The 21,580-nt window shown below is 39.9% G+C and overlaps 1 protein-coding gene across 9 annotated transcripts in view; it reads left to right on the top strand.

Moving 5' to 3' along the window:
• The first annotated feature begins 1,558 nt into the window (after positions 1-1,558).
• VAMP4 (vesicle associated membrane protein 4) overlaps positions 1,559-21,580 on the top strand; it is a 36,616-nt gene continuing 16,594 nt past the window's right edge. For 7 of the 9 annotated variants that reach the window (XR_014814256.1, XR_014814255.1, XR_014814254.1 and 4 more), the window contains exons 1-4: positions 1,559-1,714; positions 4,980-5,098; positions 13,555-13,601; positions 17,289-17,339. Coding sequence is in view for 2 of the 9 variants with exons in the window: in NM_001244707.1 (NP_001231636.1) it covers positions 5,033-5,098; positions 13,555-13,601; positions 17,289-17,339 (164 nt within the window). In the remaining 7 variants the exon portion in view is untranslated. Of the gene's footprint in view, positions 1,715-1,736; positions 1,834-4,979; positions 5,099-13,554; positions 13,602-17,288; positions 17,340-18,560; positions 18,646-21,580 lie in introns of those variants that run through there. The other 2 variants (XM_084974192.1, XM_084974193.1) reach the window with 2 other exon arrangements.

Here is a 21,580-nt window from a genome sequence, read left to right as displayed (position 1 = left end):
ACAATGACATGTCAGTCCAGCTCAATAACCATATTGCCTTCAGCTGTCCTGTAAGAAGGCTGAGGCTGTAACTGGCTAAAGCTCTAATTGACTGAGTCACCAAAGCAGGGAAGTACCAATAACAAGCAGATATGCAGATACAAAATCAACCGTAGAAGGCAAACGAAAAATAAAAAACTTCTGGGTCATCTATGTATCAGTAGTCTGACCTTCATGTCCAGGCAGAAAAACATAGTAGAAGTAACTTCCCTTCCAGGTGGACAATTTCAGTCCAAGTCAGCCTGGATCTGAGTAGTGGACTCACAGATAGTCTAATACCAGACTTTCAGAAGCTTTGGTTGACAACCTATGGCTCACCGTTTCTCAACATCCCAGGCCAATTGAATTAGAATCTCAGAGAAAGGCATGGGCACTCATTGTTAAAGCTTTCCAGGTGATTCAGTTTGGAGTTCCCCAATGGCTCAGTGGGTTACAGATCCAGCATTGTCACTGCTGAGGCTCAAGTCACTGACCCAGGAACTTTCGCATGCCCCGCCAACCAAAAAAAAAAAATCAACTCTCTACATCATTAACCTGAGAGTCATTACCCTACCTAAGGTATATTTCAATTAGTGTTTGTTTGGCTTAAATTACACTAAATCAAAAAACACTGTATTAAAGGAGCCATATTTAGTAAAAAAAAAAAAAAAAAAAAAAAAAAAGTGGAGCAAATTGGTAGAAATAAATTGATAAAACAATCCAGCTGGGGCGTGTGTGGGAGGAATGGGTAAATAAGGGAAAGCAAAGGTAAAACTAGAATTATTTTGTATTACTGAACCCTGGTACTGCAGGCTTAAATATGCTACTAATTTGGGTGGAGAGGAGGTAGGAGGAGTCAAGAGAACAGTGGAAAGGCCCTGCAGGAGTCATCTTCCACCTCAAATCTGAAGGCTCTGGTGTCTACCTGGTGTCTGGACCCGGTTATTTTAGGTTAGGACTCCACAATAACAGATGAAAGAACACCGAATCCTCGACCCAGATCTGTCCAAACTAGTTGTGCAACCTCAAGTCAATCTCTTTGGACCAGAGATTCCTAATGTCTAAAACAAGGAGACTGGACTGGTCACTTAAGATCTCCCTCCAAGTCTAACTCTGATTCTATAAACAAGGGATCACACAGATGTTACTTCAGAAAAGGCTGTAGCCGGTCCTCGGGCTTTGAGCCATCCTCATTTTTCTGCTCCGCTTCCTTAGCCCAGGGGATGGAGCCAGCAACAAAACACCATCTTAGTAACGCCTCATCAACCCCAGTCAGGATCAAGCCCTCAGCGCCCACCCCTGGGTGACTTCTCAGAGCTTTCTCTACCTCTCCTGAACGCCCGACCCCGGCTGGGACCTCAGGAACCCGCGACTGTTCCTCGCTTAAGGCACAAGCCCATCCTGCGGATGCAGATGTAAACTCTGAGACCGCAAAAACCTCTGGATAGAAAGCTGCACGCGGAATCGACTCCCTCGATGATCTCCGTGGCCTGGACCCGCCCCTCCTCCTGGCGCCGGGACGCGGAGCGCCGATCGACTCGATGAGCGGGGGCGCAGCTGCGGCGGAGCGGCTGACGCCGGGTCCGCGCCCACTGTATCCCCCTCCCTGTTTTCTCCCTCCGCTTCCCACTCCTTCCCCCGCCCGCCCAGAGCTGCCCGCCCGGGAGAGCTGCTCAGAGCTACCGGGGAGATTCAGGTACGGCCGCACGCCTTGTCCCGAAGGGAGGGGCTCATGTGCGGAGGAAGGAAACGGAGATGACTTCCCTGCCCCGCCGCCCCCAACGTCCGCGTCAGGCTGGGGGACCAGCCTCGGGGGTAGTGGAGGGAACCCCTAGTGGGAAAAGGGGTTGGACCGGGGGTGCCCTGAGTAAGAATGACAAGGACTGGGGTGTGCAATGGGGGGGAGAGGTTTAAGGGGGAGAAGATTAGGAATTGTAGGGTGCTCTGGGGAGATGGGAAGAGAACAGTGGCGAGGATGGGGAAGATTGCAGAAGAGTGGGAGTCAGCCCGGAGTGTGAGCAGGTATCTTGGGGCAGAAAGGACTAGAGGTAGGAGCAGATGTTGGGGGACGTGGCCTGGTGCGACCGATGGAGTATAGGGGGTGAACAGTGCTGCTTGCTGGAGAGACGGATTTGTTTCATTATTCAAAGGCTTGAGAGAGAGCGCCAACTCCGCTACATTTATAATGACCGGAAGGTGGGGTGAATGTTACACTTTGACAGGTTTTGTGAATAATATCTCCAGGCTTTGGCCAACCAAGTCAGTTATTTCCATGAAGCTGCACGAACCAGGCTGTCGATGAGAGATGAGGAAGAGGAGTCAGAAAGGGAACGAGGCTGAGAAAACGGAAGCCTCTGCCAGATTCAAGCTTTTTGTGAAATGAAGTACTGGGAGTTGTGGTTTGCTTGTTTTTGTAAAGCAAAAAAGAATACAGCATTTATTAAACAACAGGTTAGAAGTTTATTACGTATAAAGCAATTGAATACAGAACGTACTGCCTCTTCAAAAATACATACATGAAATTGTAAACGTAGGATGACATAAAAAGCATATGGTGATGTGACATTTTAAAAATGTGTTGGTGTCTCCAGTCAGTGTTGAGATACATCATGAAGGCGCTCTTTACATTTATACCTAGACACAAACACCTGAATTCATATGTATTTTGTGCAGGAGAAATCTTAGGTAGAAAGAATATGTATAAGTCTAATTTCTGAGCATGGTTTACTTCTACTTGTTTGGTACAAATACCAATTGCTCTGTGGTTCATCAAGCAGTTAGTCTGCCTGTTCTTTTGCTGATGGCTTTTATGTTTGTCAGTGATTTCTTGCCTTCCTGAGGCTGATCCTTGGATTATGGGACCTGATTTTGGGTTTGCTTATCACTAAACTTGTAGCTCTACTGTATATTTCATAAAGATGTTATGTAAGTCTGCCTGTTACTTGCTTTTGAACATGGCAGTAGCCCCTTTGTAGGATTTAAAATATAAATAAAATACAGATATAATTAAAAGAAAAGCTTCAGTAGCTTCCCTTGTCTGTTTCTCCATGCATTCTGTAACATTTCTGCTTGAATGAGTTATTCTGAAATCAAAGTACGAGGAATAAATGGGTCAGATGCCAGATGTACGTGACAGAAATATTGTGGAATGAAGAACTCTAGAGCTATTAACTTAGGTAGCAAGTATTTGGTTTTTGTTACAGGTGATTTAAGTTTCTGGTTTGGAAAATCGTCTCATACCAAAGCAAAGTGTTTATCAGTTTGTTTTGATGGGAAATCAACTTAAAATTTTACTTTATTTAGTTTATGAAACTGGACTCTGGGCATGTTTATTCTTTTTTAAGTGTGTAATATTAACCAACAAACTGATGTCTACTTAAAGATCTTAGGGGTGTTCTTATAGAAAGGAAAAGGGGGCTGCTGGGTTGTTAAAAGAAAGTGGTCTTTCCAGAACAGAACTGTGTGTAACCTGATAACTAATTGGATCATTAAAACCAATCATACACAGCAGTTGGTTAATTTAGTCCTGTGTTTCTGCTGTTTCAATCAACAGAGCGATTAACACTATTAGTTGCTTATCTTTTACTAAGCCTTAGTTTTCTCTTGGTTTCTTAGTGTCTACTTCCCAGGCATGTTGTAAAGAGTAAAAGAAAATATGTGTTAATCACTGAACACAGTGCCTAACACATAGTAAAACATTCAGTACACCTTAGCTTTTCTCATCTATCCATCTTCTAGTCCATCATACTAAAAACTCATATTTTCATATATCAGCTTTTCCTCAAGAAAATTTTGAATATGTTGCATACTCAAGCATTTTCCTGAAAAAAAAAAATCACAGGGCATGTTAGCATATAAAAGGCTATGAGACTTTGTATAGCAAAACAAACAAAAAAATTGACTTTGTTGGAATTCCCACTGTGGCACAGTGGGTCAAGAACCTGACTGCAGCAGCTTAGGTCACTGTGGAGATGCGGGTTCAGTCCCTGGCCCAGCACAGTGGGTCAAAGGATCCGGCATTGCCGTAGCTGTGGCATACACTGCAGCTGTGGCTCACATTTGATCCCCGGCCGGGGAAATCCCATATGCTGCAGGTGTGGCCATATATAAAAACAAAACAGGGGTTCCCACCGTGACTCAGTGGTTAACGAATCCGACTAGGAACCATGAGATTGCAGGTTAGATCCCTGACCTTGCTCAGTGGGTTAAGGATCCAGCATTGCCATGAGCTGTGCTGTAGGTCACACACGTGGCTTGGATCTAGCATTGCTGTGGCTGTGGTGTAGGTCGGCAGCTGTAGCTCCGATTAGACCCCTAGCCAAGGAACCTCCATATGCCACGGGTGTGGCTCTAGAAAAGGGAAAAAGACAAAAAATAAAATAAATAAAAATAAAAACAAAACAAAACCTGGCTCTGTATAACCAATCCTTTCAAACTTATCCCTTTTCTTTTTTTCTTTTTTCTAGGGCCAAACATGCAGCATATGGAAGTTCCCAGACTAGGAGTTGAACAGGAGCTGCAGTTGCTGGCCTACACCACAGCCACAGTCACACCAGATCTGAGCCCCATCTCCAAGCTATACCGCAGCTTGTGGCAATGCCGGATCCTTAAGCCACTGAGCAAGGCCAGGGATCAAACCCCCATCCTCATGGGTACTAGTCAGGTTCTTAACCCACTGAGCCACAGCAGGAACTCCATTATCCCTTTTCTTGGGGCACCTAGTGTCATGCTTTAGAACAGAACAAAGTTATAATTTACAGAATGTTTTTGCATGTATTTATTAATCTGATTTGGTCATTCTGACTGTGCAGAAGCCTAGAAATCAGTATTTTACAGATGAGAAAATTGAATCATTAAGCAGCTCACTAAAAGAGAATTAGAGTAGTGAGGGGCCCTGTATGCTGTTTTCAGTACTTATATCCTAAAACTTCAAATCTGATGAAAGTTATGTTCTCTTTAAGGTGGTGAAGACTTAATCTGCTGGGAAGTAGAAGAGTACTTCTTCACTTGAAAAATGCCTCCCAAGTTCAAGCGCCACCTAAATGATGATGATGTCACTGGTTCTGTGAAAAGTGAAAGGGTACTTTTTTTAAAAAATTTTTTTATTATAGTTGATTTGAAAGGATAAGTTCAGAGTCAGTCTTTAAAAAAGAAAGATTCAAATATCTTTCCTTTGTAAATAATTTGTTTTAGAAAAAGTTAACATTTATGGTCATATTCTAATCCTATTTGTTTTTGTCATAATAAGCATTAAAAAGTGTATATTACTTAGACTGGGGACCCGACCAAATTCTACTCCGTTATTCACCAAATTACATTCCAGCTTCTTTCTAGTCTTTTCAAGGAAATTTTGTACAAATACACAATATCTTACAAGTCTGGAGCCAAATGTGGAGTTTCCCAGAATTTTTCATATTTTTACAAAGGTAAATGCACGTTGTACAACAGCCGTTTTAGCATCTCCAAACATAATAACATTTCTCAGTGAAATGTCTTATTATTCTAACTAAGTATGTAAGTAAATTAGCCAACATCAATTCAGGTCATATTTTCCTCCAAATAAGTTTTTGCTCCAAACTTAATAAAATTTCTTGGTTTTTAGAACTTTTCAGATTTTGGAACTGTAGATAAAGGATTCTCAAAGTCCAGAGTAGCTTTTAAATAATGTTCAGTTTCTAGTTTATTCCAGAACATTCTATGCAGATTTGTATAAATCTAGAAATTGTGCAGCATTTTGGAAGACAACATTGATATGAATATTTTAGATAGGTTACTTTTAGAATAAGTAATCAATAAGTATTTACCAAGGGAAGGAATTAGAGCTGTTCTTCTTCATTCAGCAACCTAAGCCCTCCCTCACTTCCTATCTTCTTGCCATTCCTTCATTTGCTGATTCATACAACAGACATTTATTGGCCACCAACTACATGCTAGGCATTGTGCTAAAAATTGGAGGGCATGGTCCCTGCCCTTAGAGAGCCGATAGTCTACCTGACTTTTGTTTTAATGCTGCTTTTTTGCACAATCTCAGGACCTCATATACACTCTGTTCAACATCTTATGATTTAGAAGTACCTTGAAATACAATCCAGGAATTATTTGTCATCCCTTTATTCTCAGTCGTTCTGCAGCTTTTGTTTTTGTTTTGCTTGAAGGGAGGTAGAATCCACCAAACTAATTGCTAGTAAACTTTCAAAAACAAGGTTTTTATATATATATATATATATATATATATATTCTTTTTTTTTTTTTTTTGTCTTTTTTTTTTTTTTTTTTGCCATTTCCTGGGCTGCTCCTGTGGCATATGGAGGTTCCCAGGCTAGGGGTTGAGTCGGAGCTATAGCCACTGGGTTACGCCACAGCCACAGCAACAGGGGATCCCCAACCCACTGAGCAAGGCCAGGGATTGAACCCACAACCTCATGGTTCCTAGTCAGATTCGTTAACCACTGAGCCATGACATGAACTCCATATATATATATCCTTTATCAATATAAGATACATAGTCTCAGTTCTGCTACTGAGGCTGTAACTATCACACTTTCTTTTTACATTGTTGATTGCTGCTACCACAATTTATTATAAAAATAGAATACTGGATATCAGAATTGAAAAAATTGTCTGTTTAAATAGAGACCTCCTTGGAGTTCCCATCGTGGCTCAGTGGAAATGAATCTGACTAGCATCCATGAGAACGCAGGTTCGATCCCTAGCCTTGCCCATTGGGTTAAGGATCTGGCATTGCTGTAAGCTGTGGTGTAGGGTGCAGATGTGGCTGGAATCCAGCGTTGGTGTGGCTGTGGCGTAGGCTGGCAGCTGTAGCTCCAATTTGACCCATAGCTGGGAGCTTCCATTTGCCATGGGTGCGGCCCTAAAAAGACAAAAAAATTAAAATTAAAAAAAAAAAAATAGAGACCTCTGAGTTCCCATCGTGGCTCAGTGGTTAACAAATCGGACTAGGAACCATGAGGTTGTGGGTTCGATCCCTGGCCTTGCTCAGTGGGTTAAGGATCCAGTGTTGCCGTGAGCTGTGGTGTAGGTCATAAACACAGCTCGGATCTGGCGTGGCTGTGAGGCTGAGATATCGGAGAAAAAGGAAGAGGTCGGGCTTGAAAGGCATAAGTGCCATAAGTAGATCGATGCTTGGGAGCAAAAGGGAACTCTTCCTTAAATTCCCTATCCAACTTTTCACAAATATGTGGAGATTTAAAACCTTCACCCTGCTCTTGATGTACTAACAAATATTCTTGCATATCTTCCTTTTCTGAGTCCGAAGAATCAATTTTCGGATTGTGAAGGAGCCAAGGTAGTATAAATCAAATTACATAAAGACCAAACACTCAGAGGTATTGACTCCCCACTATGATAAGCATGGCGCAAGCAACGCATGACCTCCTTCCATTCCTCTAAACGCAATGTGCCTTTCTCAGGATCTAACCAATAACAATGTTTGTGTATGACATCAAATAATTCTTGAAATTTTTCATCTTTCACTTTTACTCCCAAACTTCGTAGTAAAGTTTTCAACAAAAGAATATAATCAGCATGTTTAGAGGAAGATTGCCCCATTGTTACCCAGATTTTCAAATCCACGGGGGTATACCCACCTCTTGGTACTTTCCCAGTCCGTCGCTTCTTCAGCCAGAATTCCCCGCATCTGTCAGCGCCTTTCTGATAGTCTCGTAGACTGTAAGCTGCTTTAGGTCCCTGTTCTGGCGCCACTTGACAAGACCTGTTCATCAACTCAGGTCCCAAAGTCAGCGGTGGTGCAGATTTAAAAAAGAAGAGACAAAGAAATAGAGTGGAGATCAGGGGGCTACTGCCTTCGAGAGGCAACAACAACCCTCTGAGCCAAGTCATGATTTTTATTTGCTATTTTCTACTTCCTTGTACCTGCAGGATCACATATGGCATTTACAGTGTTACTGATAAAGGCTACACACATGCAAGGCACAGACCTTTGTATTCATAGATGCTATAAATGATTAACCCTCCAGAGAAAGATTATATTGTTTATGCTTAAGGCTATTACGCCCTTTCTTCCAACTCCCTTAGGGTTCTGGTCAAGAGAACAAGAATGTCAATGGCTTTCCATCAATGACATCTGGAGTATTTGGCAAGTGGCTTTCAAGCAGCCACTCGTAGGATGTACATTTCCCATCTCACTCCCTTTCCCGCAGAGGTCTGGGAAAGTCTTAGGTATTTTGCAAGCCTAGATTAGCGTCATTCTTTAAGCGCCATCTAGTTTCTTTGATTCACTATAGCCTGTATACGTGCATATCTGGCAAGCCTCCAGCAGCGGTGGCTGTGGCATAGGCTGGTGGCTACAGCTCTGATTAGACCCCTAGCCTGAGAACCTCCATATGCCGGGGGTGTGGCCCCAGAAAAGACAAAAAGACAAAAAAAAAAAAAAAAATAGAGACCTCCTTTTGAATGTTTATCAGATGATGAAATTTGAATACTAATTGGTTCTAAAAATCTATAAATTACTTTTTAAAACTTTTATAAGTTTTGTTTCTCTTTCCTACTACTCTTTTTTTGATAACTGTATTGAGATGTAAGTGACATGCAGTAAAATTCACTCATTAAAATAGTACCATTCATTGGAATTTACTATTCAGTACAGAATTGTGGAGCCATTATCACAATCAATTTTAGGACACTTAGATTATTCCAAAAAGAAACTCTACTTTTTAGCAGTCATCTACCATTCCTCATCCCTCCAGCTCTAGCAAATCACAAATCTTTAGATTTGTTTGTTATGGACATTTTATATAAGTGGAAGTACACAGTAAATGGCTTCTTAGCATAGGTTTTCCAAGTTCATCCATGTTGCAGTATGTATCAGTATTTCATCCTTTTTTATTGCTGAATAATATTCCATTATATGGCTATACCACACTTTTATTTATCCACTCATCAGTTGATGGACATTCGGGAATATTTCCACTTTTTGGCTATTATGAATACCACAGCTATGAACATTCAAGTAGAAGTTTTTATTTCTCTTTGGCAAATACCTAGGAGTAGAATTGCTGAATATTATAGTAACTGTACAGCCTTTTGAGAAATTGCCAAACTGTTTTCCCAAGTGGCTGTGCAATTTTTACAGTCCCGCCCAGCAAAGTATGAGAGTTTCTGATTTCTCCTCATCACCATTTTCTCCTCACCAACACTTGTTATAATCTGCCCTGTGAGTGTGAAGTGATATCTCATTATATCCTATTACCCTTTTTGATACTGTATCCCTAGCACTTGTGTTTGTTCACTGAGTATAAAGACATTGGTTTTCATGTGTGTTTCTCATGGTATAACTATGATAAACACACTTTATCTTTAGTATCATCATCTAAGGCAAACTCTATCAAAAATGTAATGATTGTCTGTTACTTATTAGAATAGCATTTAAGAAACATTTGTTGGGAGTTCCTCTTGTGGCTCAGCTGCTACAAACCCAACTAGTATCCATGAGGATGTGGGTTTGATCCCTGCCCCACTTAGTGGGTTAAGGATATGGCATTGCTGTGAGTTGTGGTATAGGTTGCAGATATGCTGTAAGTTGGTAGCTGCAGCTCCTATTCGACCTCTAGCCTGGGAACTTCCATATGCCGTGGGTGTGGCCCTAAAAATGACCAAAAAAAAAAAAAAAAAAAGGAAAGAAAGAAACACTTGTTGAAGGAATTAATTAATGAATCTCCCTGAATATCTTTTCCTGTGGTCATTGGCCATTTCTTTTTCTATTAGTAATTATCTACTTCTTTCCTTTGACAGTCTTTCTATAATTTTTATTTTTTGTGGCCATACTCGTGGCATATGGAGTTCCCCCACCAGAGATCAGATCCGAGCTGCAATTGCAATCTATGCCACAGTTGCAACAACATAGGTTCCTTAACCCACTGAGCTGTCATGAATCAAACCTGCATCCTAGCACTGCAGAGACGATGCCAATCCCATTGTGCCACAGCAGGAACTCCTAAGGTATCTTTTTTTACTGGTTTGTCAGAGATCTTTATATGATAAACATATAAGACTTTTAGTCTAAAAGTATATTGCAGACTTTTTCCCAGTCTTACTTGCCATTTAACCCTGTTTATGATGTTGTATGTTCTTTATGTTTTAAATTTTTATGTAATCAAATTCATGAATCTTTTTCTTTAGAGCTTCTGAGGTTGCATGTGACTTAGGGATAACTTGCCCATCTTAAGAGTTAAATGCTTATTTTATATGTTTTCAGTCTTTGTAATTTCATAAGTAAATGGATTTAAGGTCAGATTTTCCTGTAAATACTGCTGTGACCGTACTCTCCAGATTTTGTTCTGTAATGTTCCCAGTGTCATTCATTTCTAAATAGTCTGTTAAATTTTCATTTACATTTTGACGTTTTAGCAGAAGAGTATTTTAAAATTTCCTTTTTTCGGAGTTCCTGTTGTGGCACAGTGGAAACAAATCCGACTAGGAACTATGGTCTTGCGGATTCGATCCCTGGCCTTGCTCAGTGGGTTAAGGATCTGGCGTTGCCGTGAGCTGTGGTGTAGGTTGCAGACGCGGCTTGGATCCCGAGTTGCTGTGGCTGTGGTGTAGGCCGGTGGCTACAGCTCCAACTAGACCCCTAGCCTGGGAACCTTCATATGCCATGGGTGCAGCCCTAAAAAGGACAAAAGACCAAAAAAAAAAATTCCTTTTATTGTTTTGATTTCCATTGCATTATGCCCAAAGAATGAATTTCTAAAAATTGTTTTATGGCTTATTCATTTCTTAAATATTTGAAAATAATATTCACTGTGTACAAAGTTCTAGGTTATTTGTTTCTTTGTCTATCGTCCATCCCCGAAGATGTGTTAAATCTTTCTTATGGTTTTAAATATATCCGTTTCTTCTTGTAATTTGATCAGCTCTTCTTTATGTATTTTGAAGCTATATTGGTATATATAAACATTCATTGTTTTTCAGTCTTGGTGTTATTATGCATCATGTCATTGTAAAAATCTTAATTGATTGTTTAACGCTTTTATCCTAAAATTTCTCTTCATAGTACTTTTGCTAACTTTCACATTCTTTTTGTTAGAATTTGCTAATACATATTTCTCACATCCTTTTTTCATCCTTTATTTAACATTTATTTTAGGTAGATTTCTTTTAAATGGATATTGGCAGGAATATTTTGAACTCTAATCATGTATAGTTTTTAATAGAGAGTTCAAACCATTCATACTTATTATGATAATATATTTGGACTTTTCCTGAGCTAACTGGCCCCTCTGCTGGCAGTAAATGCTTTTCATCCTGATCTTTGGTTGTATCTTTGTTATTGTTTGGAGGGCAGCCTAAATTTCACCTTTTGAGAATAATTTTCTAGGACAACCTAATCTCTTTTAGTCACCCTTTCACATTTTATCCCATCACTATTTTAATTCTCTGCATAACACTTAACACTACCAGATATTTTTCTCTAGGAGCTCAGGCCTTGTCTGTTTTGTTCAAAGCTGGTGCTTGATACTTAGAACAATGCCTAGTGCATATAAGACACTCAAACGTGAATATTGAATATATTCTCTCTCCCTTTCTTTTTTTTTTTTTTTTTTTTTTCCCAGTCTTTTTGGGGCGGCACCTGCAGCATATGGGGAAGTTCCCGGGCTATGGCTTGAATTGGAGCTTGCAACAGCTACAGCAATACTGGATCCGAGCTGCAGCTTGTGGCAATGCCAGATCCTTAACCCACTGAGTGAGACCAAGGATTGAACCCACATCCTCCTGGATACAAGTCGAGTCTTAACCGGCTGAGCCACAACAGGAAATCTCTCTTCATTTTCTTACTTTTGTGTATTATTTATTATTATACGTAGATATAGTGATATTCATTATATTTCTTACGTTTTCCCTAACTTTTTTTGTGAAACTGATTATTTTCCCACATCTTCTCCCTGCCCCAGGACCACTAGGCAGTTAAAAATTCCCTTCCTTTCTCCCTCTTTCCTTTTCTCTCTTTTATTAACTTTATATGTTCACAGTAATGTTTAAATCTCTGTTCTCTATCAATGTGCCAGAAACTATGTCCCTTCTATAGTTTTACTTTTTCATTCTAAGCCTCTTCCTCCTTCCTCCACTCCTCTACCCACCAAGATGAGCATGTTACTTTGCTTTTAGTTCCTCGCTTTACTCTCCACTTTTGGATTTTGTTAGACAAGTTTTAGATTCTTTAAAAGTTTTTCTTTATATTATGCATTTTCCTTTTCTATAGTTCACAACCACATTATCATCATCCTTTTGATTTGACCACACATTTTATTAGAGGTACTGAGTGTATCAATCACCACCTTAGGTTCTTTGTTCTGATTTAGTGTTCTTTGTAGCTGATATAATTCCTTGAGTAATTTCCTCAGAAAAGGTACATGGGTGGTGTATTGCTTCCTATTGTTGCTGTAACAAATTACCACAAATTTCTCACAGTTCTGGTGACCAGAACTCCAAAATATGTCTTACTGGGTTAAAATCAAGGTGCTGGCAGATCTGTGTTCCTTCTGGAGTTTATAGGGAAGAAGCTGTTTCCGTGCCTTTCCTGGTTTTTAGAGGCTGCCTGACCTCTTTGGCTCATGCTCCTTCCTACATCTTTAAATCTAGCAGTGTAACATCTTCTAATTTCCCTTCCTCTCTCTCGCCCCCTCTGTCTCTGTCTCTTAGACTTCTGCCACTCTTTTGTTTAAGAACTCTTGTGATTACTTTTGGCCCACATGATTAATCCATATTGATCTTCCCACCTCAAGATCCTTGACTAATCACTTCTGCAAAGTCCCCTTTCCCTTGCAAGGAAACACATCCACAGGTTTCAGGAATTAGCTTGTGGATATCTTTCGGGAGCCATTATTCTGCCTGCAAGTTGTATACTATTTGAGTTTTTGGAGGCCTGAAGGGTCTGGTTTTGCTCTTTTGGAACTCTGTCTTCCCCTTTTGGGAAAGACCTTCCTCATTTTAAGGAAAACAATTATATCTTACAAGGTGAAAGTATGAAGTTACTTTTGTTGGCAAGTTCAAATAGGTGTAGAGGGCTCTTTGTGGGCTGAGTAGCTAGAAAGTGGACTATGCCAGTTATAAAGCCCTGTCTCTCAGCTCCGAACCTACCTTGTGTACTCTTTTCTTTGATGCTGGAGTTAAGACTCTGCAACTGCCTTTGTCTCCTGGCTCCCTCTTAGGTTCTGCCAATGGAGAGAGACTGGAAGGCAGAGGGAGGGGAAGGGACTTGCTCCTTCCTGATTGTCTGCATTCCTTACTCCCATGTCAGCCTCGGAGACCTCTCTGCCTTGTGGTCGGTCAGAGGTTTCTGATACTGTAAGCCTTTTCTTAGAAACTCTGCAGGTGTGGTTCCATATCTTTAAGCTTCCAGCAAAGCACATGTAATTACTCTTCCCTCTATCTGGAAGCTTGGAGTTTAGAAATTTCACCAGGATAAAACTTGTTTCATTACCCCTCCTCCCCCCGCCCACTGTTAGTTTGTAATCCCCTCTGAATCTGAAAACTTAAGTCTTTTTCTTTTTTTGACAGAGAAATCTTTTAGAAGATGATTCAGATGAAGAAGAGGACTTTTTTCTGTAAGTTTTTAAAATAGCTTCATTGAGGTATAACTGACATGCAATAAAATACATAAAAAGTATACAGTATGACTTTTGACATACTCACTGTACACCAGAATCAAATCATGAACGTAGCCATCGCCTCAAAAGTTTCCTCATACCTCTTGGTAATCTCTCACTCTCCCAGTCCCCAGGCAACCACTGGTCTGCCTTCTATCGCTGTAGTTCGTATTTTCTAGAATTTTTTTGTAGGTGGAATCTTACAGTATGTCTCTTTTTTTACTGGCTTCATTTCACTCTTCGTAATTGTTTTGAGGTTCATCCATGGTGTCGCATATATCAGTAGTTTGTTTCTTTTTTTCTGAGGGGTATTCCATTGTATGATCATGCCGCACTTCATTCACATATTCACTCATTGATGGCTATTTGGGGTATTTCTCGTTTTTAGCTGTAACGAATGAAGCTGCTGTAAACATTCATGTACACGTTCTTGTGTGAACTTATAGTTCATTTTCTCTGCTTATTATAGCTTTCATTTTTATTTATTTATTTATTTTTGCTGTACCCGTGGCATATGGATGTTCCCAGGCTAGAGGGTGGAATTGGAGCTACAGCTGTCAGCCTACACCACAGCTCACGGCAACCCCAACCCACTGAATGAGGCCAGGGATCGAACCCACATCCTCATGGATATTAGTTGGATTCGTTTCCACTGTGCCACAACCAGAACTTCTCATTTTTCTCTTGAGTAAATAGGAGTGAAATGACTAATGTATATTCATAGCTGTTTTCCAGAGTGGTGTAGCATTTTATATTCTTAGGAGCATTGTATGGGAGTTCTAGTTGCTCTAAATCCTCATCAACACTGGCTATGGTCATTCTTTTAATTTTAGCCACTCTTATGGATGTGTAGTGATATCTCATTATGGTTTTAATTTGCATTTCCCTATTTACAGATTATGCTGAACATAATTTTTGTGCATATTTGTCATCTTCATATCTTCTTTGATAAAATACATGTTAAAATCTTTTGCCCCGTTCTATGGAGTTCCCATCATGGCACAGCGGAAATGAATCTGACTAGGAACCATGAGGTTGCAGGTTCGATCCCTGGCCTTGTTCAGTGGGTTAAGGATCCAGCCTTGCCTTGAGCTGTGGTGTAGGTCACAGACACGACTCAGATCTTGGGTTGCTGCGGCTGCGGAATAGGCTGGCAACTGTAGCTCTGATTTGACCCCTAGCCTGGGAACCTCCATATGCCACGGGTGCAGCCTTAAAAAGCAAAAAAAAAAAAAAATCTTTTGCCCAGTTCTAAATTTGTCTTCTTATTAAGTTGTGGGGTTTTTTTAAACATATTTAAGATACAAGTTCTTTGACAGATATGTGTTTTATAGATATTTACTCCCAGTCTGAAACTTAATCATCTCATTTTTGTAACTGCATCTTTTGAAGGTCAAAGTTTTGATTTTGATGAAATCAATTTGTTAAATTTTTTCTTTTATCATTTTTGCTTACATTGGAAATCTTCTCTAAACCTAAAGTCTGAAATTTTCTTTGTTTTCTTCCAGAAGTTTTATAGTTTTGGCTTTTACATTTAGGTCTGTAATTAATTTTTCTATGTATGATTTAGGTAAGGGTAAAGGATAATTTGCAGGGTGGTGGGGGGAGGAATATGGCTATCCAGTTATTCCACTTGATGAGATTATCCTTTCCCCATTGAATTGCCTTGATACTCTGTCAGAATTAATTAACCTGATCAATCCTTTGCAGTTTTAACCAGAAAAGGCTCTCATACAGGCCTAGGTTTTGTTTGCAAAGTCAGGAGCTTTTCTCTGGAGGTTAATGTAGAGGGATATGCCTGGGAGCATACATTTACCTCCCTCTTGGTTATAATATTGTGGAGTTTTTTCAAATAAAAGCACTTTATAAAAAGTAATTGACAGCCACGAAGCAACAGACAAAAAGAGCCTACAGGATGGAAAGCAAATCCAGGAAGTAGTATCATTGCTGGCAGGGAGGTCAGATGAAGTGGGAAGATAATTTCCGACGGATAACAAGATTTCCAGAGTCACAGAGCTAATTGCTCACTGTGCCAATTACAGTGATAAGTATTAGACTAGAGCAATAGGTACCTGTCAAAAAAGAATTCAGTATTGAAAAGAAGGTCAGATGCTTTGGCTAACTAAGTGATTACCTGATGTAAGTGAGAAACAGTAACTTTTTAGGCCAGCAGTAGGCACTGGAGGTTCACGCCCAAATAATCCTGTACATCTTCCAAAAGGCCTGACTACAGAAAATGCAGTTCCTACACGCTGTGGTTCTGTCTGTGTATGGAAAGGGAGATACCACTGAACAAAGGCTCTTGACAAAAATTAAAAAAAAAAAAAAAAAAAAAAAGGAAGGAGGGAGACCGAGCGAATAAAATTCTGAAGTAATTTTTGAAAATTAATCAACACCCATAGCAGGGTTGTTCCCAGTTGCCAAAGGTGGAAGTAACCCAAGTGTCTGTCAATGGATAGATAAACAAAATATGGTATGTACACACACGGGAATAGTACTCAGTCTTAAAAAGGAAGGAAATTCTGACATATGCCACAATGTGGATGAACCTTGAAAGCATTATGTTAAGTGAAAGAAGCTGGTCTCAAAAGATTTTACATGATTCTTCTTTACATGATTCTTCTTACATGGGGCACCTAGAGTTGTCAGATACCTAGAGACACAAAGTAGAATGGAGGTTGCCAAGAGCTGGGAGAAGGGGGAATGGGGAGATAGTGTTTAATTGGTATAGAACCTATTCTTTCTTGAGTCTTGTAGTTTATGTCTTACTCTCTATCATCAGGAGAATTACTTAAAATATCCAACAACTTTCATTTCTAGAATATTAAAATGGCTTGGTTTAAACAATACCCTTGCTTATAGTGGAGAGAGAATAATTTGAGAAATATTAATATTTTCATAGACTTTTATATTTCCCTTTAGTTACATTGGTTTAAGGTAAGTAATAAAAAAAAAAACTTGAAAAATTTTAGTATCATGAATGGATTGTTCTATGTATCCATCCCCGAAAAGTAGTATTTCATTAAAGCCTAAATTCAACGTGAATTGTTCTTCTGGTGTTTCATAATTGATCATAAAGTTAGTGATAGTCACTGACACTTTAGTTGTTAAGGTATTTCAGAGTTTAATGATTCGAACTTCCTGTGACTAAGAATTATATTAAAAGTGATAACATTCAGAAGAATCAGTAGTTCACATCGTGGTTCAGCAGAAACGAATCTGACTAGCATCCATGAGGACTCAAGTTCGATCCCTGCCCTCGTCCAGTGGGTTAAGGATCCGGTGTGGCCGTGAGCTGTGGTGCAGGTCACAGACACAGCTCAGATCTGGCATTGCTATGGCTGTGGCATAGGCTGGAAGCTACAGCTCCAATTCGACCCCTGGTCTGGGAATCTCCATATGCTGTGGGTATAGCCCTAAAATAAAAGATAAAAAAGAAGAAGAAGAAGAATCAGGTTGTGATGGCACTAAATAGCAATGAGGTACAGACATGATTATATATCATTCATTTCCAGCAATACCAGTAAAATGTGGTTCCTTAAATAGTTAATCCATGTTTAGAATTCTGTGCGTGTATTTTCTGTTTTGGTTTTTGTTTGTTTTAACACTCTCATTATTAATATGTACTTGGTGTTTTGTTTTCAGAAGGGGACCATCTGGACCAAGATTTGGACCTAGAAATGATAAAATTAAGCAGTAAGTTTGTGAGATACTCATTTGTTTAAATGATTATCATATATTTTCCTATGGACCAGGGGTTAGCAAACTATAGCCTGTGAGCCAAATCTGGCTGCCACCTGCCTTTGTAAATAGAGTCTTACTGGAACACAGCCATTCCTGTTATCGTTTGGCTGCTTTCAAACTACAATGACAGATCTGAATATTTGTGACATAGACCTTACATCCCACAAAATCTAAGCTCTCTTTTATCTGTCCCTTTAGAGAAAAATTTGCTGAATCTAGATGTAGACTAAATATTACTACTAGGTTGTAAAAACCCAGTCTTTCCTATTATTTTCACAAAGCTACCTCTTAATTATAGCTACGGAAAGGCAATTCTTGGTTGTTGGTTTTTCTTAATTTTATTACCATGTATCAAACCCATTCACTTAGCATAATCTCAAGGCCTATTTTGGTTTTAAATCTATAGCTTGATTGCTATTTTCAGCATAATAAAAGTAATATAGATTTAGTTTTCTGAAGTACAGTATTTTTTGGATACTTCCAGAATTTGTTCATATCTATTACTTATCCTAACCCATTTAATGATCTAAGTTTTATGGCTCATTGATTTTCAGTTTAAAGCTTTTGCTATATGTATTGTTGGTAGTAGATGGTGGGTAATGCTATAGTGAAATGTTTTTCATGTTAGAAGTATATGAGTCCTGACAAGAGGGAGAAGGAATGAATGGAGAGTTAAATAGCCCTGGAAACTGACCAAGCTACAAATAGCTATAAACTGAATGGCTCTTCTGCACATCTAGGGAGGGGTAGTTGCTACCCTAAATCTGGATGTAGATGGCACATAGTGGGAGGGATCCTCCAATGGGGTATTATTAGGTTACTGATGACATACTTGGGCTTTCATCAGGTAGCTGTTGGTGTGAAGATACAGGTCCACACTTCACCTAAGCCTTGCTAGTGGATTCTGTAATGCAGAACCAAGGCACCACCAAATTGGTTTGAGTACTAAATGGGAGGTTTTCATTTTCTGTTGCTGCATAGTAAGTTACCCCAACCTAGCAGCCTAAAACAACACACCTTCATCATCTCAAATTTTCCATGGGTCAGGGTTCAGTCACTGCTTAGGTGGGCCATCTGTACAGGGTCTCACAAGGTGTCACCAGGGCCTCGATCTCAATTGAAGCTTCTCACCAACAACTCAAGTAGTTGTTGACTGAATTCACTTCCTTGCAGCTGTAGAATCCATGGTGTGTGCTTCCTCAAGGCCAACAGAAGAGAGAGTTTCTACTGCTTCAAGTCTCTGATTTGGCCAGTAAAGGTATAATGAGCTGCATTCCATTCAGACAGTTTATTATTTCCATAGATTGTAAAAGGAAGAGTAGCCAGAGGTGCCAGCTCCTTCAATTCTTGTCCTACACACCAAAAATGATGATACCCAAATAGAAGAGCCCAGGTGGCTGTGGTATGAGGAGTAGGGTACCCTGTTACGAAGGAGCCAATTCTAGATTGCAGCTAAGTGGTTTTATAGTCTGTGGATATATGCTGCACAAAGCCTCAGATGCCATCAGAACCTGGGAGGTGTTATGAAACTGCCCATGACAGTCTTCTAGGAGAGGCGGGGGGGGGGGGGTGAGTGGGAGATGGCCTTGTAAGCCACGCATCTTCTTGTGTTCCGGAAGGATCACAAAGCATTCAAGTTTGCAAGGATGCCATGGCAGAGTTGTTACCCTTCTCTGAGCCAGAGTGACTCCTATATCTATCTAAACCGCCATTGGAGAAGAGGACCCCACTGAAGTCACACCTGTTTTTTTCCTGCCAGTGTGCTTTGTTTCCTGCCTGATGACCTGCAGGCCTGAGCCTGGTATTGACTATGGCCTAGTGAGTCTCTTGAGTATGGCTTTCCAGCTGAACCACAAAACCAGTGCCAGTTGTGCAGAGTGGGCATTACAGAATATATGTCTGTTAGTAAGTGCCAAGCACACATACACACGAATGTGTATATGTGCATATTAAATTACCACAATAACTTTGGTAATCACAGATTTTTAGAACAGTAGGTGTTGTTGAGAAAGTATAATGGTTCTTACTCTAAAGCTGAAGGCTTATCAGACCTACTTTGAAGGGGATCACTCATCAAAATGCACAAATTAAATCTTGTTGGCACAACCTCATGAATGCTTATCTTACCAGAGTGTGACTCAAGGGTGTGCCCCAAATGGCCCAAGGTGGGGGCGCACATCCTGCCACACCACTTGCCCAAGGACAAATCCCTGGCATTAGTTTAGTAACTAAAATTGCTAGCACTGGTGAGTTTCTTTAAGGTGTGTTTTCACCACTTAATGTATAAATTTCCATACAGGGTGTTTCTTGACTGTGTGAATCAGCAGCATTACTGCTTTTCGAATTCAGTTGGTGTGTTAATAACAGATTAATCCCACAAAAATGCCTGGTATCACTTCTTTTAAAAGTTGAAGTATAGTTGATTTACAATGTTGTGATTCAGTTATATATTTTTTTCAGACTTTCCATTATAAGTTATTACAGGATATTCAGGATAGTTCTGTATACTATACAGCAGGTCTTTTTAATGGGTTCTCTAGTATTCCAATGTTACTTTTGAGGGGAGGTTTTCTGGGGGAAAAAGATTTTAAATATTCACATGCCTATATAAAATGTATGATTCTCAGAGTTTCCTAGTGACTTAGAGGGTTAAGGATCTGGCATTGTCACTGCTATGGCACCAGTACAGCCAAAAAACGAAAAACTATGATTCTCTTTGGAATGTTTCCTTTGCGTTTTAAATTAAATAATAGCATTATAAATGCCACTTTAATGAATTGTAGACGTTCTCTGCCACAGGTAGGAAATCTCCTAACTATAGCCTTAGTCCAATCAGTTTAACTTTCTTTATAAGGCCTCCAATAAATGTTCCATGATGAATAACTGTATATATATATGAATAGTTGCAAAAATACAGCATAACTTGTTTTGTCAACAGTACCTGAAAAGGCCACAAGATGGGGGTGTTAACTATGAAAATAAATATTTTCTTTATAAAATAAGGGATGAGTGTGAATTGCAGAACATGAGCTGTTTTTTTTTTTTTTTTTTTTTTTTGGTTTTTTTTGGGTTTTTTTTGCTTTTTGGAGCTGCACCCAGGGCACATGGAGGTTCCCAGGCTTGGGGTCAAATTGGAGCTGTAGCTGCTGGCCTGCACCACAGCCACAGCAACGCAGGATCCAAGCTGCATCTACAACCTACACCACAGCTCACGGCAATGCCGGATCCTTAACCCACTGAGCAAGGCCAGGGATCAAACCTTTGTCCTCATGGATGCTAGTCATATTCGTTAACTGCTGAGCCACAACGGGAACTCCTGGACTTTTTTTTCTTAATAGAAAAACACTGACATTAAGCACATGCTAAGCGTTAGGAACCATGCTAAGTGTTTAAAAAGCACTGTCACACCTAATTCTCATAAGGGAAAGATTACCGTCTTCATTTTAAAAATGAGAAAATATGAGGCCCAAAGAGGCTTGTAAGGTGACTTGCAAAGCCACATACATAGTAAGTGATAGCACTGAATTGCAAACCAAGAATTGTCTGCATCCAGAGCCTGGCCTCTCTACACGCAGCTTTCCTGATTAGTGGTGATAATTAGAGACATGTCAGGAACACCAGTGTTGTCAGACTCTAAGGAGGATTAAAAACAGTGTTAAAATGTCTTTTTTCTGCATATCTTTTTTTTCCTGGGTATATTCTCTTCCCTGTCCTCTCTTCTACCACATGACTCTGTCTGCAAGTGATACAAATCTCTGCCCCTCCTTCGAAAACTTGCTTTTCCTTTGAGTTCTTGATTTGCTATTTGAGTTAATGACTATCATCTGCATCCACTCAGTTGCTCAAATTCTAAATCTAGAAGTCTTCTACCCTTTTTGTTGCCCCAACTCCATCATCCATATCCAGTTAGTTAATCATTGGTTCCTGAAATAGCTCATCTGATTCCTTTAGCCTAGGACTTTCCCACCATCTTTCTTTACTCTGCCCAGTTCACAGCACTAAGATCTTTTTTTTTTTTTGCATAAAATAGCATAAATATATTCTCATATGGTCCTTCAAGTCAGAAGCCTAATGTGAGTCTCCTTGGGCTAAAATGAAGGTGTCAGCAGGGCTGCATTCCCTTCTGGAGGCCCTTGGGGGGAATCCATTACCTTATCTTTCCCAGTTTTTAGATGCTGCCTATATTCCTTGGC

The sequence above is a fragment of the Sus scrofa genome, chromosome 9, assembly GCF_054392235.1.
Source record: "Sus scrofa isolate SSC_HxYL_T2T_F1_AM1 chromosome 9, Sscrofa_HxYL_maternal_Yorkshire_Landrace_v2.0, whole genome shotgun sequence".
NCBI classification, from domain to species: domain Eukaryota; kingdom Metazoa; phylum Chordata; class Mammalia; order Artiodactyla; family Suidae; genus Sus; species Sus scrofa.
This window is presented reverse-complemented; position numbering and strand designations above follow the sequence as displayed.